The sequence below is a fragment of the Quercus suber genome, unplaced genomic scaffold (genome assembly GCF_002906115.3).
Source record: "Quercus suber isolate HL8 unplaced genomic scaffold, Cork oak 2.0 scaffold_108, whole genome shotgun sequence".
In the NCBI taxonomy this organism is placed as follows: domain Eukaryota; kingdom Viridiplantae; phylum Streptophyta; class Magnoliopsida; order Fagales; family Fagaceae; genus Quercus; species Quercus suber.
In genome coordinates this window covers 313572-338316 of record NW_027069573.1, presented here as the reverse complement: position 1 = coordinate 338316, position 24745 = coordinate 313572, and the positions used below count along the sequence as shown (strand labels likewise).

At 34.8% G+C, this 24745-nt stretch overlaps 1 protein-coding gene across 1 annotated transcript; it reads left to right on the top strand.

The window, feature by feature from the left end:
* The first annotated feature begins 11425 nt into the window (after positions 1-11425).
* Positions 11426-23804, top strand: LOC111990418 (uncharacterized). The gene is made up of 9 exons (XM_065775262.1): positions 11426-11565; positions 13890-14012; positions 16546-16611; positions 16713-16807; positions 17147-17249; positions 17363-17457; positions 22906-22993; positions 23427-23501; positions 23590-23804. The coding sequence occupies exons 2-9, from the start codon at positions 13905-13907 to the stop codon at positions 23692-23694; spliced, it is 735 nt and encodes a 244-aa protein (XP_065631334.1). The 5' UTR covers positions 11426-11565; positions 13890-13904; the 3' UTR covers positions 23695-23804.
* Positions 23805-24745: the final 941 nt, after the last annotated feature.

Here is a 24745-nt window from a genome sequence, read left to right as displayed (position 1 = left end):
AAAGGTTTCATTGACAATGTTTTAGACCTTCATTAATTCTCTATTTTACGGCTTTTGAGATATTATGGCCAAAACCTAAGGTCTATATATTGGTAAAATAAGAAACTAATTCTAGCGTTCCTATTGTATAAACTCTACGTTGAATTCATTATAAAAACAAGTTATATACAAGAGAATTAATTTTGTACTATATCGGCTAGTATGGCCGAAATTTTTCGTGCCGATGGTTTGACCGGTACAGAAACTGGGCTGATTCGTATCATCCTAAATACCAGGGTGTTTCAGCTCGTATGGCTATTTCGGCGGATTCCGATGCTTTTTGGCGGTAACTTCATTCCGAACTGATACAAATTGAAATGGGTTTCTAGAATTTTTTTGCTACTTACAGCACCTCTTCACCACTGTTAAACCTTCATTCACCGAGTGAGATATTGCTAGACATTAAGGCTTGAGCTCGTCGTCATTGCGTCATAACTTCATCATTTTTCTTCTTTCCTCACTGTCTCTTTTTCTTTCAAACTTTCTCCTAGTTTGGGTTTCTAAAGAGAATGTTCATAGCATACCGGTATGCAAACTGGTACCAGAATACCCCACGTTCCACCTTGAGTCAGATTTCGGGCCGTTCCGGGCCATTCCGGTCATTCCGAACAATTTCGGCCGAGATATAAATTCCGGCCGGTACAGGATTTGGCCTGTTATTAAAAAAAGAAAAGGTACAAACAATGCCGGCCCTCTATTTGCCTGAATGAACCCAGCATCCCAGCCCACTTCTTCTTCATCATCTTCTTCTTCTTCTTTATCTTCTTCTTCTCCGTTTTGAATGAACCCAGCGGCCCGCTGTTTGCTCTTTTATTTTCTATTGTCTTGACTCTTGAGTGTGTCTTCTAGAGCAGTTCTATTCCATCTCTTTTATTGATTTCAAATTTAACTTTTCTGAGCCCATCTCGTGAGTAACTTTGGAAATGAAAAAGAAAGTTAAAAAAAGTCCAGAAGCAAATGTCAGTCAGGTATTATTTTTATTTTCTTGTGTACAAGGGTTTATAACTTTATATTAATATTAATTTATTTAAAAAATATATATTATTATTAGAAAAATGTTATATTGATAACATTTTCACAATACTTACACAATAAATTGTAAGTAATAAGTTGATATTAGCTTTTATTGGTAATCAAAAAAGTAATTTTAATTCTAGATTTAAATTAAAATTAATAATAACTAGACATTTATGATTTGTTATAAAAATATTATGAACATAGCATTTCTTTTATTATTATAGTTTTAAGATTTATATACTAATTAAAATGTTAAGAACTTTTGTGCTTTGACTTTCACATATATTGTATTTTTTAGGATTATCCAAAATGAGAATTTTATTTGTAGACAATTATAAATAAATATATTTTTTAATTTTACTTTATTTAATTTAAAAAAATTAATTAAATTCATTTTTTATATAATAGTAACACTTCTTTAAATTGAAACTTTTATGTTGTATACATGTGTGTTCATATATATATATATATATATATATTTTCCCCCTTTTTTAGGAACCCCGAAACACCCTAAAACGGTACGCCGAAATAGGCCTGTAGGGACTCAATTTGGATTGACCCTGAGCAATGGGTTTTTAGCCCACTAAGCCCAAACAATAAATTTTTAGAGAATGGGTCCAAGAACTAGTACTGTTTTTCAGGAAAGGTTCTACTCATCAAGTAATAAGGGATACTTTAGGTTCGCTCTGTGAGAAAAATTATCCTCGGCCTCCTTTCAGTTGGTCTCTCTCTCTTCCTTTTGTTATTTCTGTTTTTGGTTCAAAAGTCCCCTTCTGCTTTCTTCGTTCCTATGTTATATACTCTGTTTCTTCCTTGTCTCCATCGTACACGTGTAGTTCTTATCCCGGGAGCTCCTTTCTGTCCCATCCAGAACCTACCGGAACTTTCAGCTTAGTGTTCATAAAGCTGCTTAGTTACTGTTCAGGTATCACCTCCACATTAATGCGGCCAGGGCGTTAGCTGGAAAGCATTTAATGTGGAGGTGATAGCCGTCAGAAGATATTTGCTACCTTCCCCTAATATATTAATTTATATATATATATATATATATATAATTGTGAAATTGTGGTAACTTCAAAATGGTATAATAGTATTGACCGGTACTAAAATATTTCATTCCTTTAAACAAACTGAAACAGCTTTCGGTACGGTATTGACTCCCTTAATTATATAGGCCCTCAAGACAAACTATGTTAAATTCCTTTAGCTCTCTCTCTCTCTCTCTCTCTCTCTCTCAACAACATTGACATGGTATAAGAGTCAAATTTGCTCAAGGCATTGAATTTCCAATGGCAAAAACCATTGATATGGAAGAAAAAATCCACGTGGAACTGAGTTCTTGCAAATCTGGATTTGGGTTTGTTCCTACAGATCTTCTTCTTTTTCTTTTCCTTCTTGGTTTGCTTCCTATACGCTCTAAGACTAGAGTTCCACATGGATTATTTATCCTCATTATCTTGGAACTCAAGTCTTTAAGACTCGAGTTTCTTTACTGAACTCGAGCCTCTAAGGCTCGAGATGCTAGTTTGTTAAAATGTTAATTTAAAAAACCTGCCAATGTGAAATAGTTGCTAAAATCATATTAAATGACAAATTTACTCTACATTTAATACCTTTATCTTAAGTTTGAGGAGATGTTAGAAATAGTATGGCTCAAGAAGCTCAAACCTATTATGGGTCTATGAACTTAGTATAAAACATAACATTGTGTCATTGTAAAAACAAGTCATGTTGCAAAGATATATAGTTGTCAAAGACTTTTTAGTTTTTACTATGAACGTAAGTTGTTAGATTGATCTACTTTAAAATCCTTGCTTTCACTTATGCCTAATTAGACGTAAGCTTACAACCCTTCGTGCTTTCAGATCATATAGTTTCTCCCATTGTCTCTTATGGCTTGTTTGGAAGTTTAGAGAGGGGGGAGAGTAGAGGGGAGTAGAGGGGAGGAGAGTAGATGGAAATGGTTATCCTCCATCTTGTTTAGATGTTTTTAAAATTAGTAAGGAAGAAGAAAGTAATTAGTCTTTTCTCTTATTTGGATGTTTTAAAATTTAGGAGGGAGAGGAGAGGAAACGATTTAAATAGACAAATTTACCCCTATTTGAAAATGGACTTGTAACATTGGTCTATGATTAATTTGTTAGATTAAATAATTATTTAATCAACATTCTCATCCTATCAAATACCACTAATAAAAGTATAAAACTACTATTAACTATTATAAAATGATTTTTATTACCTCAAAAAAATTATAATAAAAAATCGAAAACCTCCTCCAATTTCCTCAACTTTCTCGAGAAACAAACAATTCCCACAGTTTCTCACTCCCCAAACACCTATGGCAGCAGCCACCTTCAACCCCAAAACCTAAACCTACACATCCCCAAGACCATCGATTCACCTCCCCACTAATCCCAGCCTCTCTCTCACCTCTTTCCTCTTCCAAAACTCCTCTTCTTCCCCACACAGCCTCGCTCTCATTGACGCTGATTTTGGCAAAACCCTAACCTTTCGCCAGCTCAAACTCTAGGTCTCCAAGCTTGCCCACTCTCTATTCCATCTCAACGTTCACACAAACGACGTCATCCTCATCGTTGCTCCCAACTCAATCCACTTCCCCATGTGCTTCCTCGCCATCGTCGCTCTCGGTACCGTCAATTCCTCTTTCGACTCTCATCCTCACCCCCAGCTTCAAAGTATCCCCAACTTGTAAGAAACCGCTTCCTTTCTCCATTTCAAAAGATTCCATTTTCTATTTTCCCAGAAAACAAACTCAAATTCCCACTTGCTTTTAAATCCCAAGCCCAAGGCACCTGAGAATTTACACATATATATGCCGCAAACAAGACACACCACGTTGCCATTTTCAAATTCGATCTTGATTTTCAATTCAAAACCAAAGTCAAAATGGCAATACGGGTGTGTAAGCCATCGCTGAAAAGCCTAAGATGGGCAACCATAATATTGGGAACTTCAAACATGGTGGTGGTTCTTTTGGGTGCGTTGCTCGTGATTCTTGCTCACTCATCTTGCGATTTCCAATACTTGGTTCCCTTTGTGGCTGTTTCTTTGGGTTTTGGGTTTAGACTTGTGGTTATGGTGCAGTGTGGACTCGCCCAATATGCCACTGCCTTAGACGATTTTTTTTTTTCATTCACCTTAAATTTTCTCAAGAAACAAACAAAAATTATGTATATAATCGGTTTGTAATTTTGTTAATTTAGAAAGGGTAAATTGGAGAATTCATTTGGTCAATAATTTATCTACTCTACTCTCCTTCCAAATCTCTCTAATTTGGGAGAATTAAAAATGAGAGGTTGGAGGTAGTTGAAACACCTCCAAACTTCTCTCACTCGTTCCTTAAAAAACTTCCAAACAAGGTAATTGAGTTACTGTCCCTTCCTCTACTCTACTTCCCCTCTTTTTTAAACATCCAAACAGGCCATTAGTGTATTTTTCTTTTTTCTTTTTTAAGAATCATTAGTGTATTCTCTTCTCTTTGCTATCTTTCCCTTAAAACCAAAAAAAAAAAAAAAAAATATATATATATATATAGTGATTATCATTGATTATTAGAGTTTGACTTTTCACATTTGTATATATACTCATTGGAAAGGTTGCTACTGTTTGTTCCACCGCCTTGATGAGGATCTTCTATCTTGCTTTAGACAAATGGTTTTTATTCCATTCTACATTCTCTTACATATTTGCTCATTTATGGTTGAGAACGTTTGCTTTTGTACCACAGCGTTGTTGCTTGTTATTTTGTTAATGAAGATGCGGTGGTTGTGCCCCTATTAATTTGCTAACTAGAGGCCTTCTCATATTCCTTCATAATTCTGTATGTTTTTCTGCATTCTATTTTTGTGGCCTATCAGAAGATCATACTATCATTAGCGAAGAACAAATATTTAATCTTAGGGCCTCTTAATTCTAATCATAGCAAAACCGCTCATGCAATTCCTTCTCTTCGCTTTCTTTAGTAATAATGAAATCCCTTCTTCACATAAAAGGTAGGGGCGGCTTCATGGGGCTTTAGGCGAAAACTGAAGTAAGACCTTATATATATATATATATATATATTCCTTAAACTCAATTATCTTATTTCAAAAATAAAATTATTAATTAAGGCCGTAGAATCTTTTTTGAGAAAGCTAGACACACAAAAATTTGACAAAACTTTTCACATTTAGTAATGTGACAGATTAATAATGATAAGTAAAAATGTGATGTTAGTGGTGGGCTTAGATGAAAACGAGTAAAAGTTTGCTCAATTTTTTTAAAGTGATACATATACAATATTTTCACACCAAATCTTAGATGTTAAGTTGTTATTAGTTTTAATTTGAACTTACTACAAAAATTACCTTTTTATCTACCAATAATAACAACTTGACACTTATGATTAATTAATTTTTGTAAAATAATGTTGTGAATATAGCATTTGTCTCTTCTTTTTTCTTGTTTTTCATTTGATAAAAAAAATTATTTTATTTATTGGCTAATATTTGGGTTTAATTAATAATATTACAATGAAAGAAATAAGCCTGTTGGTTAAAATTTAGGAGCCTTAGACGACCACCTCATTCACCTATACCATAAAATTGGCCTGCATAAAAGCAAGATGTAAGGTGATATATGATCTCTTTTGTTGGAGTCCCTTGGATTAGAGTGTTAGTCACTTGGCTCATGGTTTATAAGTGTTAGGTTCTAAGTACTTAGAAATTAATGTATTAGAACTCTAATTTGTATTGTTGGCAAACCATGATCAAAACAGGTTGCTAAAATTAATAATATTACAATGAAAGAAATAAGCTTGTTGGTTAAAATTTAGGAGCCTTAGACGACCACCTCATTCGCCTATACCATAAAATTGGCCTGCATAAAAGCAAGATATAAGGTGATATATGATCTCTTTTGTTGGAGTCCCTTGGATTAGAGTGTTAGTCACTTGGCTCACGGTTTATAAGTGTTAGGTTCTAAGTACTTAAGAACGTATTAGAACTCTAATTTGTATTGTTGGCAAACCATGATCAAAACAGGTTGTTAGTCTTGTTTTAGTCTTGCTCAAAGTATGTCTTTTATGTAAAGTTGGAATAGAGTTAATTGCAGAATTGAGTGTGCAATTTTGACTGACTCGATCGATCGAAAATTAGACTCGATCGATTGAAAGTCGTGCAGATTGTTTTTTTTGCAGAATTTCCAACTCAGTCCTAAGTCCATATGACGTGTAGGATTTTATGTTTTTCCCTAGGTATAAAAGGAAAACCCTAACCACATTTTAGAAGTTGCTCTATTTGCTGTGTGTGTGAATCTCTTGTGAGATCTGAGAGGTAGTTGCCTTCACACATGCTTAGGATTATCAAGAAGGAGATTTCATTAATAGCTTGATGATCATTTAGTTTCTGTACTAAAGAGCTTAAAGATAAACAAGTGGGAGTGCTTGTACTTGCTGGAGAATCCAAGAAAGAAGGAGTTCGTGGTATCGGAGCTTACTTATGATCGTGTCAGTAAGTTTTCTACTGGTAGGTAGCAATAGGATGTTAGTGGTCTAAGTTGCCATTGTAAAATTTTGATTCTTTCATAGTGGATTCAGGTTTACCTTGAGGATAGTTAGGTTAAATCCTTTACAGGTTTTTTACCGGTTTGGTTTTCCTAGGTCATCATATCTTTGTGTTATTTATATTCCGTACTTTACATTGATATGATTCTATGATTGTGTTAACCTAGATTTGGAATTTGGACTAAGTAATAACTTGACTTGTTAACTAGGTTAATCTAATTGTGTTTTAAGGGGTCTAAAAACAAACAATAAGTACTAAATATGTGACAGTTGAGATGCATTTCATTATTTTTGCAATCCATTGTTCATTAATGCCAAGTTTTTACATCATTTAAAAAAAAAAATTGAGATAGAATTTTATTCTAGTATAATTTAAGTGAATATGTGTATGGAGTTTCCTTCTAAAAACTTAAATCTTGACCATTGCCTCTCACACCTCATAAGCACTTATACTTGTAGAATAACCGTCACACCAAGAATGCGTGGTAGTCATTATTATTTTTTCTAAAAGGAAACATTTTACTTTATCAAATGCTTTACTCATATATAATTTGAGTGCCGTGTTGTTGCGCTTCCCCACTCTTTTATTATGCATGTAATTGATGGTCTCAAAGATCATAGAAATATTATTAGTGATAAGATGTCCAAGGATAAGGCTATCTAGTTTTCTAAAATTAATTTAGGAAGCGTTTAGTTTGTTAGCGAGTACCTTAGATACTAATTTGTAAATCACATTACATAAACTACTCAATATATAATTTGTGATTTTCATGGGTTTTAATTTTTGCATACTAAGGCTTCATCGGTATAGTTTAGTTATCAATAAAAAAAATTCTTTGGGGCACGTTTGGTACATTACATGGGAATTATAACAAGAATTGTAATATTTATTACTGGAGATAAAATGTGTTATAATGGAATAACTAAGCCTATTCATAAGTTGTAACATTAGAATAAAAATTAAGATCTATTTTAAGAAATATATTATTCATACAATTATATTTCTTAGAAAATAATATTTTTTAAATTTGAGAGAGATATGAGTTATTTTTTATGATTTTTTTATGGAAAATTTGTTTATTTGGGAAAAATATTAATATTAGAAATTATTTCATCTAGTAAGGAGTAGCTATTACAACCCTTTTAGAGAGGAATAATCATTTCTCATTTTAAAGAATAGCTATTTATAAAGAATGATTATTCCTTGTAACCAAAAAAAAAAAAAAAAAACTACTGAATAGATAAAACATAAGAAAAGCTATTACATTACAATGTTTATCACAATCTACCAAATATGCTCTTAATATTTTTCATTTTTCCTAATTTGTCAATCACTACAAACTACAAAGGGAAAAGATTTTGAGGAGAAAAAAGTATTCCAAATGCAACAGCCGATCAAGTTGATACAAATGATAGCAACAATTACAATAACAATAGCAAAAAATAAAAAATAAAAAAATGATTCTCATTGAGAGCTTTATTGTTCCATGGCATTACTTGGATTCTAATTTGTCAATCACTACAAACTCCAAAGGGAAAAGATTTTGAGGAGAAAAAAGTATTCCAAATACAACAGCCAATCAATTTGATACAAATGATAACAACAATTACAATAACAATAGCAGGAAAAAAAAAAAAAAAAGGATTCTCGTTGAGAGCTTTGTCGTTCCGTGGCATTACTTGGTTTCCTTCATGGGAAGAATTAATGTTCAATCCCCTTCCTCCACTTAGTTTAACAATTAAATTATATACTATATAACCACCGCACACCTTTGGTGCGGTGGTCATTCCACAAGTATAAGTACTTCTGGGGTGTGAGGAGCAAGGCCGGAGTTCAAGTCTCTAGGAGGGAGTCTCACACACATATACACTTAGATTAGGTTAGAGTAGAAATGCTATATAAAAGAAGATCTCAAGAAGTAGAAATACACTTCTATAAAATGCAAGTTAATAATTAAGAGTATTGTAACTCAACTTGTTAACACATTCTGATGTTTCCAACAGAAATATCCAAGACTCAAATCTTCCCTCTCCTATTGTAACTATTGAATTAAAAAAATACAAAATGCAAGTTAATCTCAACAAGTAAAAATATGTCAATAACAAAGTAACAATTTATGAAAAATTATGCAATTAGATTATTGATAGCAAAATAATTAAAAAAAAGTTAATGAATAGCTTAAGAGTATTGATTTAAAACATATTTTTAAAAAAATTATTATTATTTTGACAATTTTTTATATTTTTCAAAAAATAATATCAACTTTTTTTAAAATAGTCATCAACAACAGTACACTAGCAGGCAGCAGCGCACTAATATTTCTGAGTTTCACAGCGCACATTAGCAGCGCATTTTAGCCAAAGCCCCATAAACAATTTTAAAGTGTCAGAGCTTACGCTTTTATTTTACTTAGCAGAAAAAAAAAAAAAAAAAAAAAAAAAATCAAAATCAACGAGCCCTACTAATAATCCAATCATAATTTCTCTCTGAAAATCATAAAAATCTCTCGTCGAAACCCTTGAAGTTCGTGCATTTTCTATTCCTCTGCAATTCTATAAGGTACAATCCTCACAAATTCTCTTCCAATTCCATTTTATCTCTGAACTGTTAATCAAAGTGAACCCTAGTAGATCTTTTAAGAAACCTAAATTTGTTGACAGAATTCCAGCTTGAAGTGTTTTTATTTTCAAATTTGATAGCTTTTGTGTGGTTTTTTGCTAAATAGTGAAAGAAAATCAAATGGGTAAATTGGGAATTGGAATTAGTATCTGTTAAGTGGGACTTTGACTTGTGGGGTGTGTTTGAATTGAATTAATCTGTGAATGTTTGTGTTTTTGAAAAAAGAACTGGAACTTTCCCATGTGGAATGGCTAATTTGGTAGAGCTGGTGTTTTAGACTGTCAATCTTGAATTTTGGGTCTACTGAGTTTGGTTAATTTTGATACTGAGGCTATGTGATTTGCTATGGAAGGAACTAGAGTAACCTGTTTGTGTGATCCTCCGCGCAAACTGCGAATTTGAAATGGAAATTGGAATGTGATTTTATGCGAGAATTAACAAGTTCTGATAGCCCCATGTCTTAGATTCAGTACTGAGTAGGTATTTAGCAAGTATTCATATCTGCTGAAATTGAAACGGTATCGAGCAAGTTTGATATGTTGCAAGGTAGCTCAATGAACTTATTACTATCAATGTTTGAGAATTGTCCTATTTCTTATAATTTTAGCTTCTTTGAACACATGTATGATACTTACTTAACCTGGCTCAACCCTTTTCCACACCTTTTCTAGACTGACACCTTTAGAGTCCCAATATCTTACTTCCCATAAATATTGTTTGTTTTTAGACCCCTTAAAACACAATTGGATTAACCTAGTTAACAAGCCAAGTTATTACTTAGTCAAAATTCTAGATCTAAGTTATCACAATCAAACAATCATATCATATATGGCAGTGGAAATATAAATAATACAAAAATATGATGACCTAGAAAACCACACTGGTAAAAACCTGGGGAGGATTTAATCTAGCTATCCTCAAAGTAAACTTGAATCCACTATAGAAAGAATCGAAGTTTTACAATATAATTTAGACCACTAACATTATATTGCTATCTACCAGTAAAAACTTACTGACACGACCACATACAAGCTCCGAGACCACGGACTTCTTCTTTCTTGGATTCTCCAGCAAATACAAGCACTCTCGTTTGTGTATCTTTAAGCTCTTATGGCAGCAACTGAATGATCATCAAGTTTTTGAACAAATCTCCTTCTTGATAATCCTAAACTTGTGTAAAGGAAAGCTCCTCACAAATCTCACAAGAGATTTACACAAACCGCAATATGAGCAACTTCTAAAACGTGGCAAGAGTTTGCTTTATATACCTGGGGCAAAACATAAAACCCTAAAAGTTTTAAATGAGATAGGACTGAGTTGGAATTCTGCAGAAAAACGCATTCTGCCCGATTTTCGATTGATCAAGCCTAAGCTTCGATCGATCAAGCCAGGCCAAAATGCATAGTAACTTTTGCATTAGCTCGATTCCAACTTTACATAAAAGATACAACTTTGAGCAAGCCTAAACAAAACTAAACAACCTGTTTTGATCATTGTTTGCCAACATTACACATTAGATTTCTAAATACATAAATTCCTAAATCTTTAGAACCTAACAAATATGTTAGTTTCCTTCTTCCTGTATGAAGGACATGCCCTGGTTGCAAATACCAGGGCTTATGAATGTTGTTTTGACCTTGAATACTCGTTTTGAGTTTAAGCCCTGGTACATTACCCTTGGGTTTTTGTATTATTTGAATTTACATTAAGCTGTTGTTGCAGTGAAATATTTATTTATTTTATTGTCGTTGTCATTTATTTTTGTCATCTTTGTTGTCACCATTGCCATTATCATCAGCGTCTTCATTATTGTATTCTTTGGTTACTTTTGTTGTTACTGAAATAAGATTTAATTACTTTTTGCAATTAGGCATTTGTTATATGTTACAGGACTGCTCTTATGTGCAGAATGAAGCAGTTTTTTTTTTTTTTTTTGGGGATAAATCGCAGAATGAAGCAGTTATGTGCATACATGTAGAGATTGTGGATATGAGTCATATGACATATGAACTAATTGAAGTAGGAAACTAATATAGTCAAATTTACTTTTCTAGTGAGTGTAGAAATGTACTGTTAGATAATCCCATATGAATGCATATACTTTTTACTGTTTACATTTCATACATCTGTTGGTTAGTGAGATGTGTATAGTGCAATCTCCTGTTCAGGGACTTAAACCTAAAAAAAAAAAAAAAAAAAAAAATCAAAATCAAAATCAACTAGCCCTACTAATAATCCAATCATAATTTCTCTCTGAAAATCATAAAAATCTCTCGTCGAAACCCTTGAAGTTCGTGCATTTTCTATTCCTCTGCAATTCTATAAGGTACAATCCTCACAAATTCTCTTCCAATTCCATTTTATCTTTGAACTGTTAATCAAAGTGAACCCTAGTAGATCTTTTAAGAAACCTACATTTGTTGACAGAATTCCAGCTTGAAGTGTTTTTCTTTTCAAATTTGATAGCTTTTGTGTGGTTTTTTGCTAAATAGTGAAAGAAAATCAAATGGGTAAATTGGGAATTGGAATTAGTATCTGTTAAGTGGGACTTTGACTTGTGGGGTGTGTTTGAATTGAATTAATCTGTGAATGTTTGTGTGTTTTTGAAAAAAGAATTGGAACTTTCCCATGTGGAATGGCTAATTTGGTAGAGCTGTTGTTTTAGACTGTCAATCTTGAATTTTGGGTCTACTGAGTTTGGTTAAATTTGATACTGAGGCTATGTGATTTGCTATGGAAGGAACTAGAGTCACCTGTTTGTGTGATCCTCCGCGCAAACTGCGAATTTGAAATGGAAATTGGAATGTGATTTTATGCGAGAATGGGTATTAGATTCAGTACTGAGTAGGTATTTAGCAAGTATTCATATCTGCTGAAATTGAAACGGTATCGAGCAAGTTTGATATGTTGCAAGGTAGCTCAATGAACTTATTACTATCAATGTTTGAGAATTGTTCTATTTCTTATAATTTTAGCTTCTTTGAACACATGTATGATACTTACTTAACTGGCTCAACCCTTTTCCACACCTTTTCTAGACTGACACCTTTAGAGTCCCAATATCTTACTTCCCATAAATATTGTTTGTTTTTAGACCCCTTAAAATACAATTGGATTAACCTAGTTAACAAGCCAAGTTATTATTTAATCAAAATTCCAGATCTAAGTTATCACAATCAAACAATCATATCATGTATGGCAGTGGAAATATAAATAATACAAAAATATGATGACCTAGAAAACCACACTGGTAAAAACCTGGGGAGGATTTAACCTAGCTATCCTCAAAGTAAACTTGAATCCACTATAGAAAGAATCAAAGTTTTACAATATAATTTAGACCACTAACATTATATTGCTATCTACCAGTAGAAACTTACTGACACGACCACATACAAGCTCCGAGACCACGAACTTCTTCTTTCTTGGATTCTCCAGCAAATACAAGCACTCTCGTTTGTGTATCTTTAAGCTTTTGTGGCAGCAATTGAATGATCATCAAGTTTTTGAACAAATCTCCTTCTTGATAATCCTAAACTTGTGTAAAGGAAAGCTCCTCACAAATCTCACAAGAGATTTACACAAACCGCAATATGAGCAACCTCTAAAACGTGGCAAGAGTTTGCCTTATATACCTAGGGCAAAACATAAAACCCTAAAAGTTTTAAATGAGATAGGATTGAGTTGGAATTCTGTAGAAAAACGCACTCTGCCCGATTTTCGATTGATCGAGCCTAAGCTTCGATCGATCAAGCCAGGCCAAAATGCATAGTAACTTCTGCATCAGCTCGATTCCAACTTTACATAAAAGACACAACTTTGAGCAAGCCTAAACAAAACTAAACAACCTGTTTTGATCATTGTTTGCCAACATTACACATTAGAGTTCTAAATACATAAATTCCTAAATCTTTAGAACCTAACAAATATGTTAGTTTCCTTCTTCCTGTATGAAGGACATGCCCTAGTTGCAAATACCAGGGCTTATGAATGTTGTTTTGACCTTGAATACTCGTTTTGAGTTTAAGCCCTGGTACATTACCCTTGGGTTTTTGTATTATTTGAATTTACATTAAGCTGTTGTTGCAGTGAAATATTTATTTATTTTATTGTCGTTGTCATTTATTTTTGTCATCTTTGTTGTCACCATTGCCATTATCATCAGCGTCTTCATTATTGTATTCTTTGGTTACTTTTGTTGTTACTGAAATAAGATTTAATTACTTTTTGCAATTAGGCATTTGTTATATGATACAGGACTTCTCTTATGTGCAGAATGAAGCAGTTCTTCTTTTTTTTTTTTTTTTTTTTTTTTTTGGGATAAATCGCAGAATGAAGCAGTTATGTGCATACATGTAGAGATTGTGGATATGAGTCATATGACATATGAACTAATTGAAGTAGGAAACTAATATAGTCAAATTTACTTTTCTAGTGAGTGTAGAAATGTACTGTTAGATAATCCCATATGAATGCATATACTTTTTACTGTTTACATTTCATACATCTGTTGGTTAGTGAGATGTGTATAGTGCAATCTCCTGTTCAGGGACTTAAACCTCCCCCAAAAAAAAAAAAAAAAAAAAAAAAAATCCTGTTACGTTAAAGATGTAAATAATTATGGGGCTGAAGGTATCTTTATCATTGTAGGTGTAGCAGAACAAGATGGAGAACATTCAGTATGCTGAGGAACTTGTGAGGGAGTTTCTTGTCTTCAGAGGATTTACTAATACTCTGCAAACTTTTNTAATACAAAAAAAATATGTTCCGCAGGTTCGAAACCTGTGAGACACGATCCGGGATACGTGGCGTCAAAAACTGAGTCACTACGTCAGCACGCCGAAACGCCGTCGTTAATTCACGCGGTCCCCCCGCCCCATGCAGCATCAGTAGTAATCAAGGACACTTGGCTCCGTGAGTTAACAGCGTGAGAAAATAACGTTTTATAAAATGCATCGGGAAATGCGTGCCATACGATGCTGACACCTCTGATTGATAAGGTTCATGACTGGTGAGGAGGCAGTGCCAACTAGGCCAACCTTGACAGTTGACGGCGATGTGTAACGGCGAGTAAGTCCCCTCATTTTGCGTGTCGCACTCACATTAATACGTGCAAAAATTTATGTACATTTTAATATAAGAATTTTTTTTTGTACTGATTTTTCAAAATTGAAATTATCTATTTTATACTCATTCATGTTAACGAATGTCCTTATGGTATTGATTAATAATTTATTTTTAAAAAGTTTTGACATCATCTTTATGGGTAATGAAAAACTCTCAAAATGTTAATTTTCTTTTTCCATAAAAACTTTCTTTAAATGAATTGTTAACCAATACTCTAAGAGCATTCATTAACATTTTCCTTTATACTATATCACTTTAAAAAATAAATCAGTGTAGTGCGTGTACGCCTCAAACATCTAAGGATATCACATACCTTATTTTTTTTAATTATTTCTTATCCTTCACACACCTTTTTTTTTTAATTATTTATTATTCTTCACATACTACAACTACTATTCACTCTCCTCCTTTATTCTCAAGACGCATAAAGAAATAATAAAAAACTAACAACTTTGTAAATTTACACATTTTTTAATTATACAAGATAGATATTATACTCTAACTTAAATTAAGTGTATATGTGTGTGAAGTTTCTTCTTGGAGACTTGAACCCCAATTGTTACCTCATACACCTCACAAGTACTTATTCTTATGAAGTGACTATTGCACCAAAGGTGTGTGATAGTTAAATTTACATTTTTTAAACTTAGTGACCGTTTGGATCCCAAGTCCACGTTTAGCGTTTTGCCTTTTGCCCTTTTTTTTTTTTTTTTTGACCAACGCTTCTTGCACTATTCATATGACATGAACAGTGCATTAATGTAAATGAATAGTATTTTCAGCATGAACAGTAGTTTGGAAATTTTTTTAATAAAATAAGCGATATCCAAATACACTTTTAATTGATATTAGTGATTTTAAAACTTAAAGGGCCCGTTTGGTCATAGACTTTAAAAATTGTTGTTTAAAAAGATGTAAAAAGTATTGTTTAAAAAGTGTTGTTGAAAAACGTATTTTTAGTGTTTAAAAAACAAAAAAATGTGTTTGGTATTATAGTTTAAACAATAGTTTTTAGTGTTTAAACAATAGTTTTTAGTGTTTAAAAAACAAAAAAATGTGTTTGGTATTATAGTTTAAACAATAGTTTTTAGTGTTTAAAAAACATAAAAATGTGTTTGGTAGGTGTGTTTAATTTTATGAAAAAAGCTGGCAAAGAGTACGAAATAATATTTTTTAATGAGGAGAGAGACGATAATATTTGTTGCTGGAGTCCTTCATATTTGTTGCTGGAGTCCTTCATCCCTTCTCTTCTTCCCTGAGGGCAGAAACCAAACCCACGCAGTCGTCACAACCATCTACGCCTCTGATCTCATATCCACGGCTGGGCTTCACATTCCTCAGATCTCATATCCACTGTCAGCACTCCAAGACCCAACAACCACTCTTGCGTTTGTAGCCGCCGACCCATAACTCCAAGACCCAGGTTCGCATCTCCCTTTCACCTTGCTCGTCAATGGGTTTTTTTTACCTGACCAAGGCCTCCACACTGTGTCAGTTTCGCTGTTGGTTAGCACCGAAGTCCTTCGCACTGTTTGGGTTTTGGTTAGCAACCCAGATTTGTAGGTCAGGGTGGGATATCTTCGTAGGAATTGGGCATGGAATTATTAAGTGGACAAAATTGATTGACAAATGGTTGGTGATGCGGTGTATGGAGGAGACGCGTATATGCTGGGTGGTTGAGGATTAATGGAGATGGGTTTAATGTAGCTGGGTCGGTGTGAGGAGTTATGGAGGTGGGTGAGAATGGCTTGATTCGGTGTGTGGGTGAGATGGAGTTCTTTGGTACTTTGGTAAAGGCGTGAAGAGAAAGACGAAGATAGGAGACAGGAATTGATAGAAAGGCTGATCAGGTTGGGCCCCATATTTTTCAATTTTATTACTGAATTGCCACTCCAAATGTGTGTTTATTGTTTGAAATCAGCCTGGACCATGTTTTAAAAAGCCCATCATTTTGAGCAACATTTTTCAAACTGAGCGTGAACACAGATGGGCCACCAAACATTATTTTCTGGTTTTGGGCAATATGTTTTGTGGTTTGAAAACTAAACAATGGTGTTTGAACTATTGAACCAAACGGGCTGTAAATATCCCAAACTACACAGGAACAGTTATAGCACGTGTCTAAGTTAGTTACTCCACGTGTGAACACATCCTACTTAAATACATTGTAAAACTACAGGTAGCTTTAAACACTAAAACCACAGAACTACAACAAATATACTGCACTGGTGTCGTTTTATCTGAGGTTTCATTTCTTCGTTTCTTTCTTCTTTTGCTTTATCCCTTTTCTTTCTGGATATTCTTTATTGGAGTGTCTCTAATTTCTGGAATACCATGGTTTTTTAGGAGACATTTTTGGGTCACACAATTCCAATCAGTCAGTGCCGCTTTTCTGCATCAGGGAACAATATAGCCAGTGCTTCTATAGATGGTACAGTAAGGTATTCGTTTTTTGGAAGTAGGTAACATTAAACTTAATAAAGCTTTAATGTAAGGGTTTAAGATTCCTTGTCCCTTATGGCTTGTATATATTGAAATTCCTATATGCTAAAATGGATTTAGACGGACCCCCACCCCTTTTCTCAAAAAAGAGGAAAAGAAGAAGAAAAGAAACAATTTCTAGATTTATCCTGCATAGATGGGTTATTGATTTGAGTTGTGACTACCTTGGTTGTTAAGCATGCCAGAGAAGGCTTGGTGCATGTCCCTTTTTTTAAATTTCTAATTATGGGCTGATTTCAAGTTGATTCCTTATTATTCTCCACACATTTAAAACAAAGGATATGGACGTATGACTCTACGACTCCGGCATCAAGAAATGCGACCATTTATTGTGGGGTGGAGATCATGTCACTTGACTGGGAGTGTAAATCTGACCGCTTGGTATGTAAATTGGCCTTTATGAGTGATTGTATATATGGTTTGATATTGAATGATGTTGATTATTTGAGATCAAAATTCATTCTTTTAAGTTTTGTGGTTCTTTTTGACAAAAGCTTCTCATAGGCACAGCTGATGGAGGCATTAAAGCATGGAATGTTGATGCAAAGGGAGTTGTCTGCGATCTCAGCACAACTGAAGCATTTCCAAGGTTTATCCTATATATAGTATAGGTTTATCCTATATATAAGAAAGTATAGAGAACCAAGAATGGGAAAATGGGAAGCTTAAATCAGAGAGAGAAAAGTAGAGAGACTTTGAATCAAGAAGTTTAGTGTATTTCCTCAACTGAATGAATCTGTACATTGATCTGAGACTAAATACAGAAAGCAAAGCAACAAAAATATCCCACATTATACGGAATTAGTTACTGCACGTGTCCTGGTTAGTTAAGTCACGTGTGAAACAAATCTTACTAAACTACAAGTCACTAAACTATAGCATATAGTTAAATTACACTGTACAATCAAAACTACAGAACCAAGCTGTCGTTTATCTTCACATTTACATTACGGACTTCTTCCTTCTTGTACTTCATTTCTTCTCTTGCTTTCTGAACTAAATCACAGTTTTGATATGCCCCTTCAAGATGAGAATCAAGACTGTGAATATTCACAATGTTCATCTTGACAAGTAAAGTTCTCAATTGTTGACCACTAAGTGCTTTTGTAAGTAGATCAGCTAACTGTGAGTGAGTTGGAGTGAAAAACAGCCTTATGACTTTGTCTTCAACCTTATCTCTGACCAAATGGCACTCTATCTCTATATGTTTGGTCCTCTCATGAAACACGGGATTCTCACCAATATATGTAGCTGCCTGATTGTCACAAAACAGCATTGCAGGTTTTGGATGATACACTTCTAAATCCTTTAACAAAGCTAATATCCAAGACATTTCACACACAGTCACTGCCATGGCTCGGTATTCAGTTTCTGCAGATGATCTGGATACTATGGACTACTTTTTAGATTTCCATGAAACTAGAGAGTTACCCAAAAAGACATAATAACCAGTAGTTGATCTTCTGGTGTCAACACAAGATGCCCAATCCGCATCAGTGAAGGCCTTTAAGTGTAAGTCTGATGTTGATGACAGCAGAATGCCTTGTCCAGGACTTCCCTTGATATACTACAGAACCTTATAGGCTGCATCCAAGTGTGGCTTTCTTGGTTTTGATAGGAATTGACTCAGCTTATTTACTGAGTATGTGATATCTGGTCTGATAATGGTTAAGTATATTAACCTGCCAACCAGTCTTCTATAAATGCTAGGATCAGGTAGCAGCTCTCCATGGTACTTACTTAATTTTAAGTTTTGCTCCATAGGGACTCTGCTAGGTTTGCAACCTGTCATGCCTACATCTTTGAGTACCTCCAATGCATACTTCCTTTGGCATAAGGAAATGCCTTTGTCTGATCTTGCCACTTCAAGGCCAAGAAAGAATTTCAATTTTCCAAGATCCTTCAATTTGAACTCTTGATCCAGGAATACTTTGAGTTCTTCAACAGCTTGAACATCATTGCTGGCTATGAGAATATCATCCACATAGACCAAAAGTGCTATGAATGACTGATCAACCTTCTTAGTAAAAAGGGAGTAATATGATCTTGACTGTTTGAATCCACATTTGAGAATAGTGGATGAAAATTTTGAATACCACTGCCTTGATGCCTGTCTAAGGCCATACAAGGATTTGTTGAGCTTGCACACTATGTTCTCCCCCTTGCTGTGGAACCCTGGAGGCAGCTGCATATAAACCTCCTCATGAAGCTCTCCATGAGGGAAAGCATTATTAACATCAAGTTGAGTTAAGTTCCAGCCCCTCACAGCAGAAATGGCAAGCAAAGTTTTGACTGTGGTCATCTTAGCAACAAGAGAAAAGGTTTCAGTGAAGTCTAAACCCTCCTGCTGTGTGAACCCCTTTGCTACCAGACGAGCCTTATACCTTTCCACTATGCCATCAGCCTTATACTTCACTCTATAGACCCACTTGCATCCAATGGCTCGTTTATGAGATGGTAAGGGAGTAAGGGACCAAGTGTGGTTGGATTCTAATGCATCAATCTCAGCAGCCATTGCAGTTTGCCATTTGGGATCTTGGACAGCCTCTTGGTAGGAATGTGGTTCAGAAACAGCAGTGATAAGGGAGCAAAAATGGGCATATGATGGAGATAAAGTGGAAGAACCAATGAAATTTGATAAAGGGTATTTTGTACCTGAGGTGTGGAGTGAACCAGACTTGATGGCATGATTGGAATATGCAAACTGATCATTAATAACAGTGCTGCATTTATAGTCTTGCAAATAGGAAGGAGGCTTAGACACTCTAGTAGATTTTCTTAGAGATGGATTTAAAGGAAGAATAGTAGGATCCAAGATGGAAGGACCAGAATTTTCTATAGAAATAGGTGGAGGAAAGACACAGGGTGGAGAATGTGATTCAACAGGTGATGAAGAATTGAGTAAAGGATTAGAAGGTGAAGTAGCATAAGTGGGTTCAGGAATGGACTGACTTATGGTAGTATCAGAATGTGATGGAGAAACAGAATCAAATAAGGCAGATTGGGAAGTATTAGAAGTATCCAAGGGAGGAAAAAGATGAGGAAAGGTGATATTGGAGTGAGGTGAGGAAGAGTAAGTGGATGAAATGAAGGGAAAGACAGTTTCATGAAAGGTAACATCCCTGGATATAAAGATTTTCTTGGTGGCTAGATTAAGCAATTTGTAACCTTTGACACCAAAAGGAAATCCCAGAAAAATACATGGAATTGATCTAGGATAAAATTTTGATCTGTTGTGAGACAAGGTGGAAGCAAAACAAAGGCACCCAAACACCTTTAAGTGAACAAAAGAAGGGGGTTTGTTATAAAGTTTCTCAAAAGGGGTTTTATTTTCCAAAATGGAAGAGGGTAGTCTATTGATGATGTAAACAGCAGTTAAAAAACATTCACCCGAATAAGCAATGGGCACATTAGACTGAAATTTTAATGCTCTAGCAATGCTTAAAATGTGTTGGTGTTTCCTCTCCACAACAGAATTTTGTTGTGGAGTGGCAACACAAGAGTGTTGATGTATAATCCCATGATCAGCAAAGAAATCCTTAAGAAAAAACTCATGAGCATTATCAGTTCTAAAGGCTTTAATATTAGTGTGAAATTGTGTTGAGATCATTTTGTAAAAGGAAATCAGCAGGGGTCTAGTTTCAGATTTTGACTGCATAAGATAGACCCATGTTGATCTTGTGGCATCATCAACAATGGTGAGGAAATATTTGAAACCATTGTGAGTAGATTTTGCAAAGGGACCCCAAACATCACAGTGAATGAGATCAAAGGCATTAGCAGACAAATGATTGAGAGAAAGGAAAGGAAGCTGTTTGTGTTTAGCAATGGGACAAATGGCACAATCTTTATTACTATGTATAGTGTTTACATCAAGAAGAATATCACATGGGGCCTGAAGTTTGGCATCAGAAACATGACCTAGCCTAAGATGCCAGAGATAGGACTTTGTGGTTACAGGAACATCCACAACATTATTTGCAAAAAAAATTGAAAGCAGAACCTAAGAAAGATGAAACAGTTGTGGCAGATTTGCAAGATTCTGAAGATTGCAGCAGATAAAGGTTATGATGCAACTTACCCACTCCAATCGTTTTCCAACAAGAAAGGTCCTGTATAAAACACACATTTGACAGAAAAATGAAGCAGCATGACTGGCTTTTAGTTAGTTGACTAATGGAGATTAAGTTGAAAGTGAATGAAGGAACACAGAGGACATTTTCAAGAATCAAACTAGAAGTTATTTGAATAGTTCCTATGTGTGTGACAACAACTCTCTCACCATTTGGCAGTTGAACAAAATTGGTTACAGAACTAGTAATTTTAGTGAACAAATCAATAGAATGGACTATGTGATCTGTGGCACCTGTATCAAGAATCCAAGTGTCTTGACTGAATGTGTTTTTGTTTGAAGGATTGACAGCAAAAATAGAGTGTTGCATGCTTAAACAAATTGAGGTTTGTAAAGGATCATCTGAAATACCTGAAATGGCAGCATTTGCTGTGTGAATGGCTTCATCAGAATTGCCAGAACTTGTTGCATGAGAATTCAACATAGACATCAACTGCTGATACTGTTCTTGAGTGAAAGAGAAGTTGTTCTGCTGGTGCACAGCCTCACTCTGAGTTTGATCACAATTCATCATGACTTGATTAGCCACAGGAAGCCTTCCTTTTTGTTTGTATCCTGGTGGAAATCCAACAAGTTTATAGCATTTCTCCATGACATGCCCAACCTTTCCACAATAGCTACACATAGGTCTTCCCTTTCCAACATTCCCTTTGAAATTCTTGTCAGGAAAAGAATTCTGATTGAAGAGTTGATTCTGGACAGCTAGGGCAGTGGATTCCACTAAGGGATTGGCATGAACATTAGAATTTCGTTGCCTTTCCTCTTGGATCACCAAAGAAAAGGCTTTATCCACAGATGGTACAGGCTCTATCATGAGAATTTGAGTCTTGACTTGTGAGTAACACTCATTCAATCCATTTAGAAATTGCATGATTGAATCTTGGTGGTAAAGATGCATGATCTTCTCATTCACACCACAAGTACACTTTTCACATGAACATGATGGCAAAGGCCTCAGATTCAACAGTTGATCCCAAGAAACTTGAAGATCAGTGAAAAAGCTTGTCACAGTAGAATCTCTCTGCATTACAGTGGAGATTTGTTTCTGAAGTTGAGAAATCCTTAGTCCATTTGCTTTAAGGAATCGATTCTTGAGAGCATTCCAGACCTCAAAGGCTGTGTCTCTGTAAATGACACTGGTAGTGATATGAGGTGAAACTGAATTCAAGATCCACGATGAGATCATCGAATTGCACTTGGACCATGCCTTTTTCTTAAGAGGTGTGATTGCCATCGATGCAGTAATGGATCCATCTACAAATCCGAGTTTACTCTTAGCATCTAGAGCCATCCTCATTGCTCTGGCCCAATTAGGGTAATTATCCTCAGTGAGAGGTTGAACAACCAGGATCGCACCAGGAGATTCACCATGGTGCAAGAAAAATGGACTTCCAGGATCTTCCAATGGAGAAGGTTCTCGTGTAGAAGAAGATGATGTTGTATTTGACGCCATTGATGAGGAGTCAAGCTCTGATACCATATAAGAAAGTATAGAGAACCAAGAATGGGAAAATGGGAAGCTTAAATCAGAGAGAGAAAAGTAGAGAGACTTTGAATCAAGAAGTTTAGTGTATTTACTCAACTGAATGAATCTGTACATTGATCTGAGACTAAATACGGAAAGCAGAGCAACAAAAATATCCCACATTATACGGAATTAGTTACTGCACGTGTTCTGGTTAGTTAAGTCACGTGTGAAACAAATCTTACTAAACTACAAGTCACTAAACTACAGCATATAGTTAAATTACACTGTACAATCAAAACTACAGAACCAAGCTGTCGTTTATCTTCACATTTACATTACTGGACTTCTTCCTTCTTGTACTTCATTTCTTCTCTTGCTTTCTGAACTAAATCACAGTTTTGATAGTGTTTGCTCTTAACATCTTTTTGGTGCTGCAGTGTCTTGGATCTAAAGTGCAGCCCTATAGAACCAATTTTTGTTTCTACAGCAGCCTCCAAGGGGTATTTTCTTCTAATAGTCTTAAATGTTTGTATGGAAGTGTTAAAATATGACATTCGGTGGTCGCCTGGATCTGTTCAATAACACCTCTACTGGAAGTATGATGCTACTACTATGCCAATGAGCTCCCCACCCCCCAAAATAAAAAATTAATGAATAAATAAATAAATAAAAATTCAAGGAATGGGACGGAGTTTAAGGTTTAGAGTTCAAGACCCATTGGATGCATGTGTAAAATTTCAATAATAAATTAATAATAATAATTAAATAAAAAGAGCATTATGCTTGCATTGTGCTACTGAAATGACTTTAGTATTGGTTAAAACCATTAGGAGTGTTTCTTATGGACCCTTATCTCCCAATCATGCAATTTTCAGGAGATTGAACATTCAATTATTTACCAATTTTATTGTTCTTTCTACTGGTGCAATAGATTAATAGGAACTCATTTTCTTTGTAGGAATGCTCAAGTTATAACGACAATTTAGGGTTTGCTTCCTTAACTGTCTGGAACATGAAAACCTGGAAGGCTGTGGTTCGTGACTGTTTGTCTTAGAACTTTATTTTTGCACTCAGTTGCCAGTTTTTATTTTATCCCTTAATGATCTTTGCCTTTCGTGAAGACAGTCCTTCCTCTTGGTAAAGATCCACCTGCAATAACTTCTTTATGCTTCAATCACAATGGGAAGATTTTAGCAACTTCTGCTACTGATGGAATGATTTGTTAGAATTAATTTGTAATTTTAATAAAGAAATTTCTAGATAATGGCTGTTAGTATTTCAGGTCTGTTGGTGTTCTGTGTTCCTAAGGGTCAGTTACTTGTATCTAGAAGTCTAGAAGGCTCTTTCACGTATAAATAAGTGCTATTGCACAGGTTTATGTAGATCAGAAAAATCTGCCTAGCATTGTGCAGGAGCAGCAGCTCTGCATCACAAAAAATAAGCCTTGTAATCCATTGCTATTTATCAATAAAAATACCGCATATGCCAACAAATTTTGGTATCAGAGCCAGCCTATTCAACCTATACAGCACCTATACAGAACCTGATTTTTCATTGTTCACCCAGTTTTAAAACTCTCTTTAGTTAATCTCCATGGATGCCAAATCTGGAGATGTCTTGTTTTCTTATTCAACAAACCAGGTTCCTATTTTCAATGGAGAGCACTATGACTACTGGAGCTCTCAATTGATGACCATTTTCATTTCCCAAGATCTATGGGATTTGATTGAAGATAGTTTCCAAGACCCACCTGCAACCGAGAATTCTTCCTGGACTGATGAAAATCGAAAGGAGCACAAGGAGAAATTGAAGAAAAATGCTACTGCCTTGAGGATCATTCATCATGGGGTAAGCAAGTCTATCTATCCTAGAATCTTTGGTGTTAAAAAGGCAAAAGATGCATGGGAGATTCTGCAAAAGGAGTTTCAAGGATCAAATAAAGCCATCTCCGTTAAGCTTCAAAATTTGTGGAGAGACTTTGATAATTTGACAATGAAAGAAACTGAATCTGTCAGAGATTTCAATTCAAGAGTTGCTGAGATTGTTAATCAAATCAAGAGCTATGGAGATACTATTCAAGAGCAGAAACTTGTTGAGAAGATATTTTTTTTTTTTTTTTTTTTTTTTTTTTTTTTTGTTTTGTTTTTTTGTTTTTTTGTTTTTTTGTTTTTTTGTTTTTTGTTTTTTTTTTTTTGCATAGAAGAATTTCAATATGCTGTTGCCTTAGGTTTTGTTGATGTTATGGATGCCCTTAACATGTACACTTGGTTCTCTTCA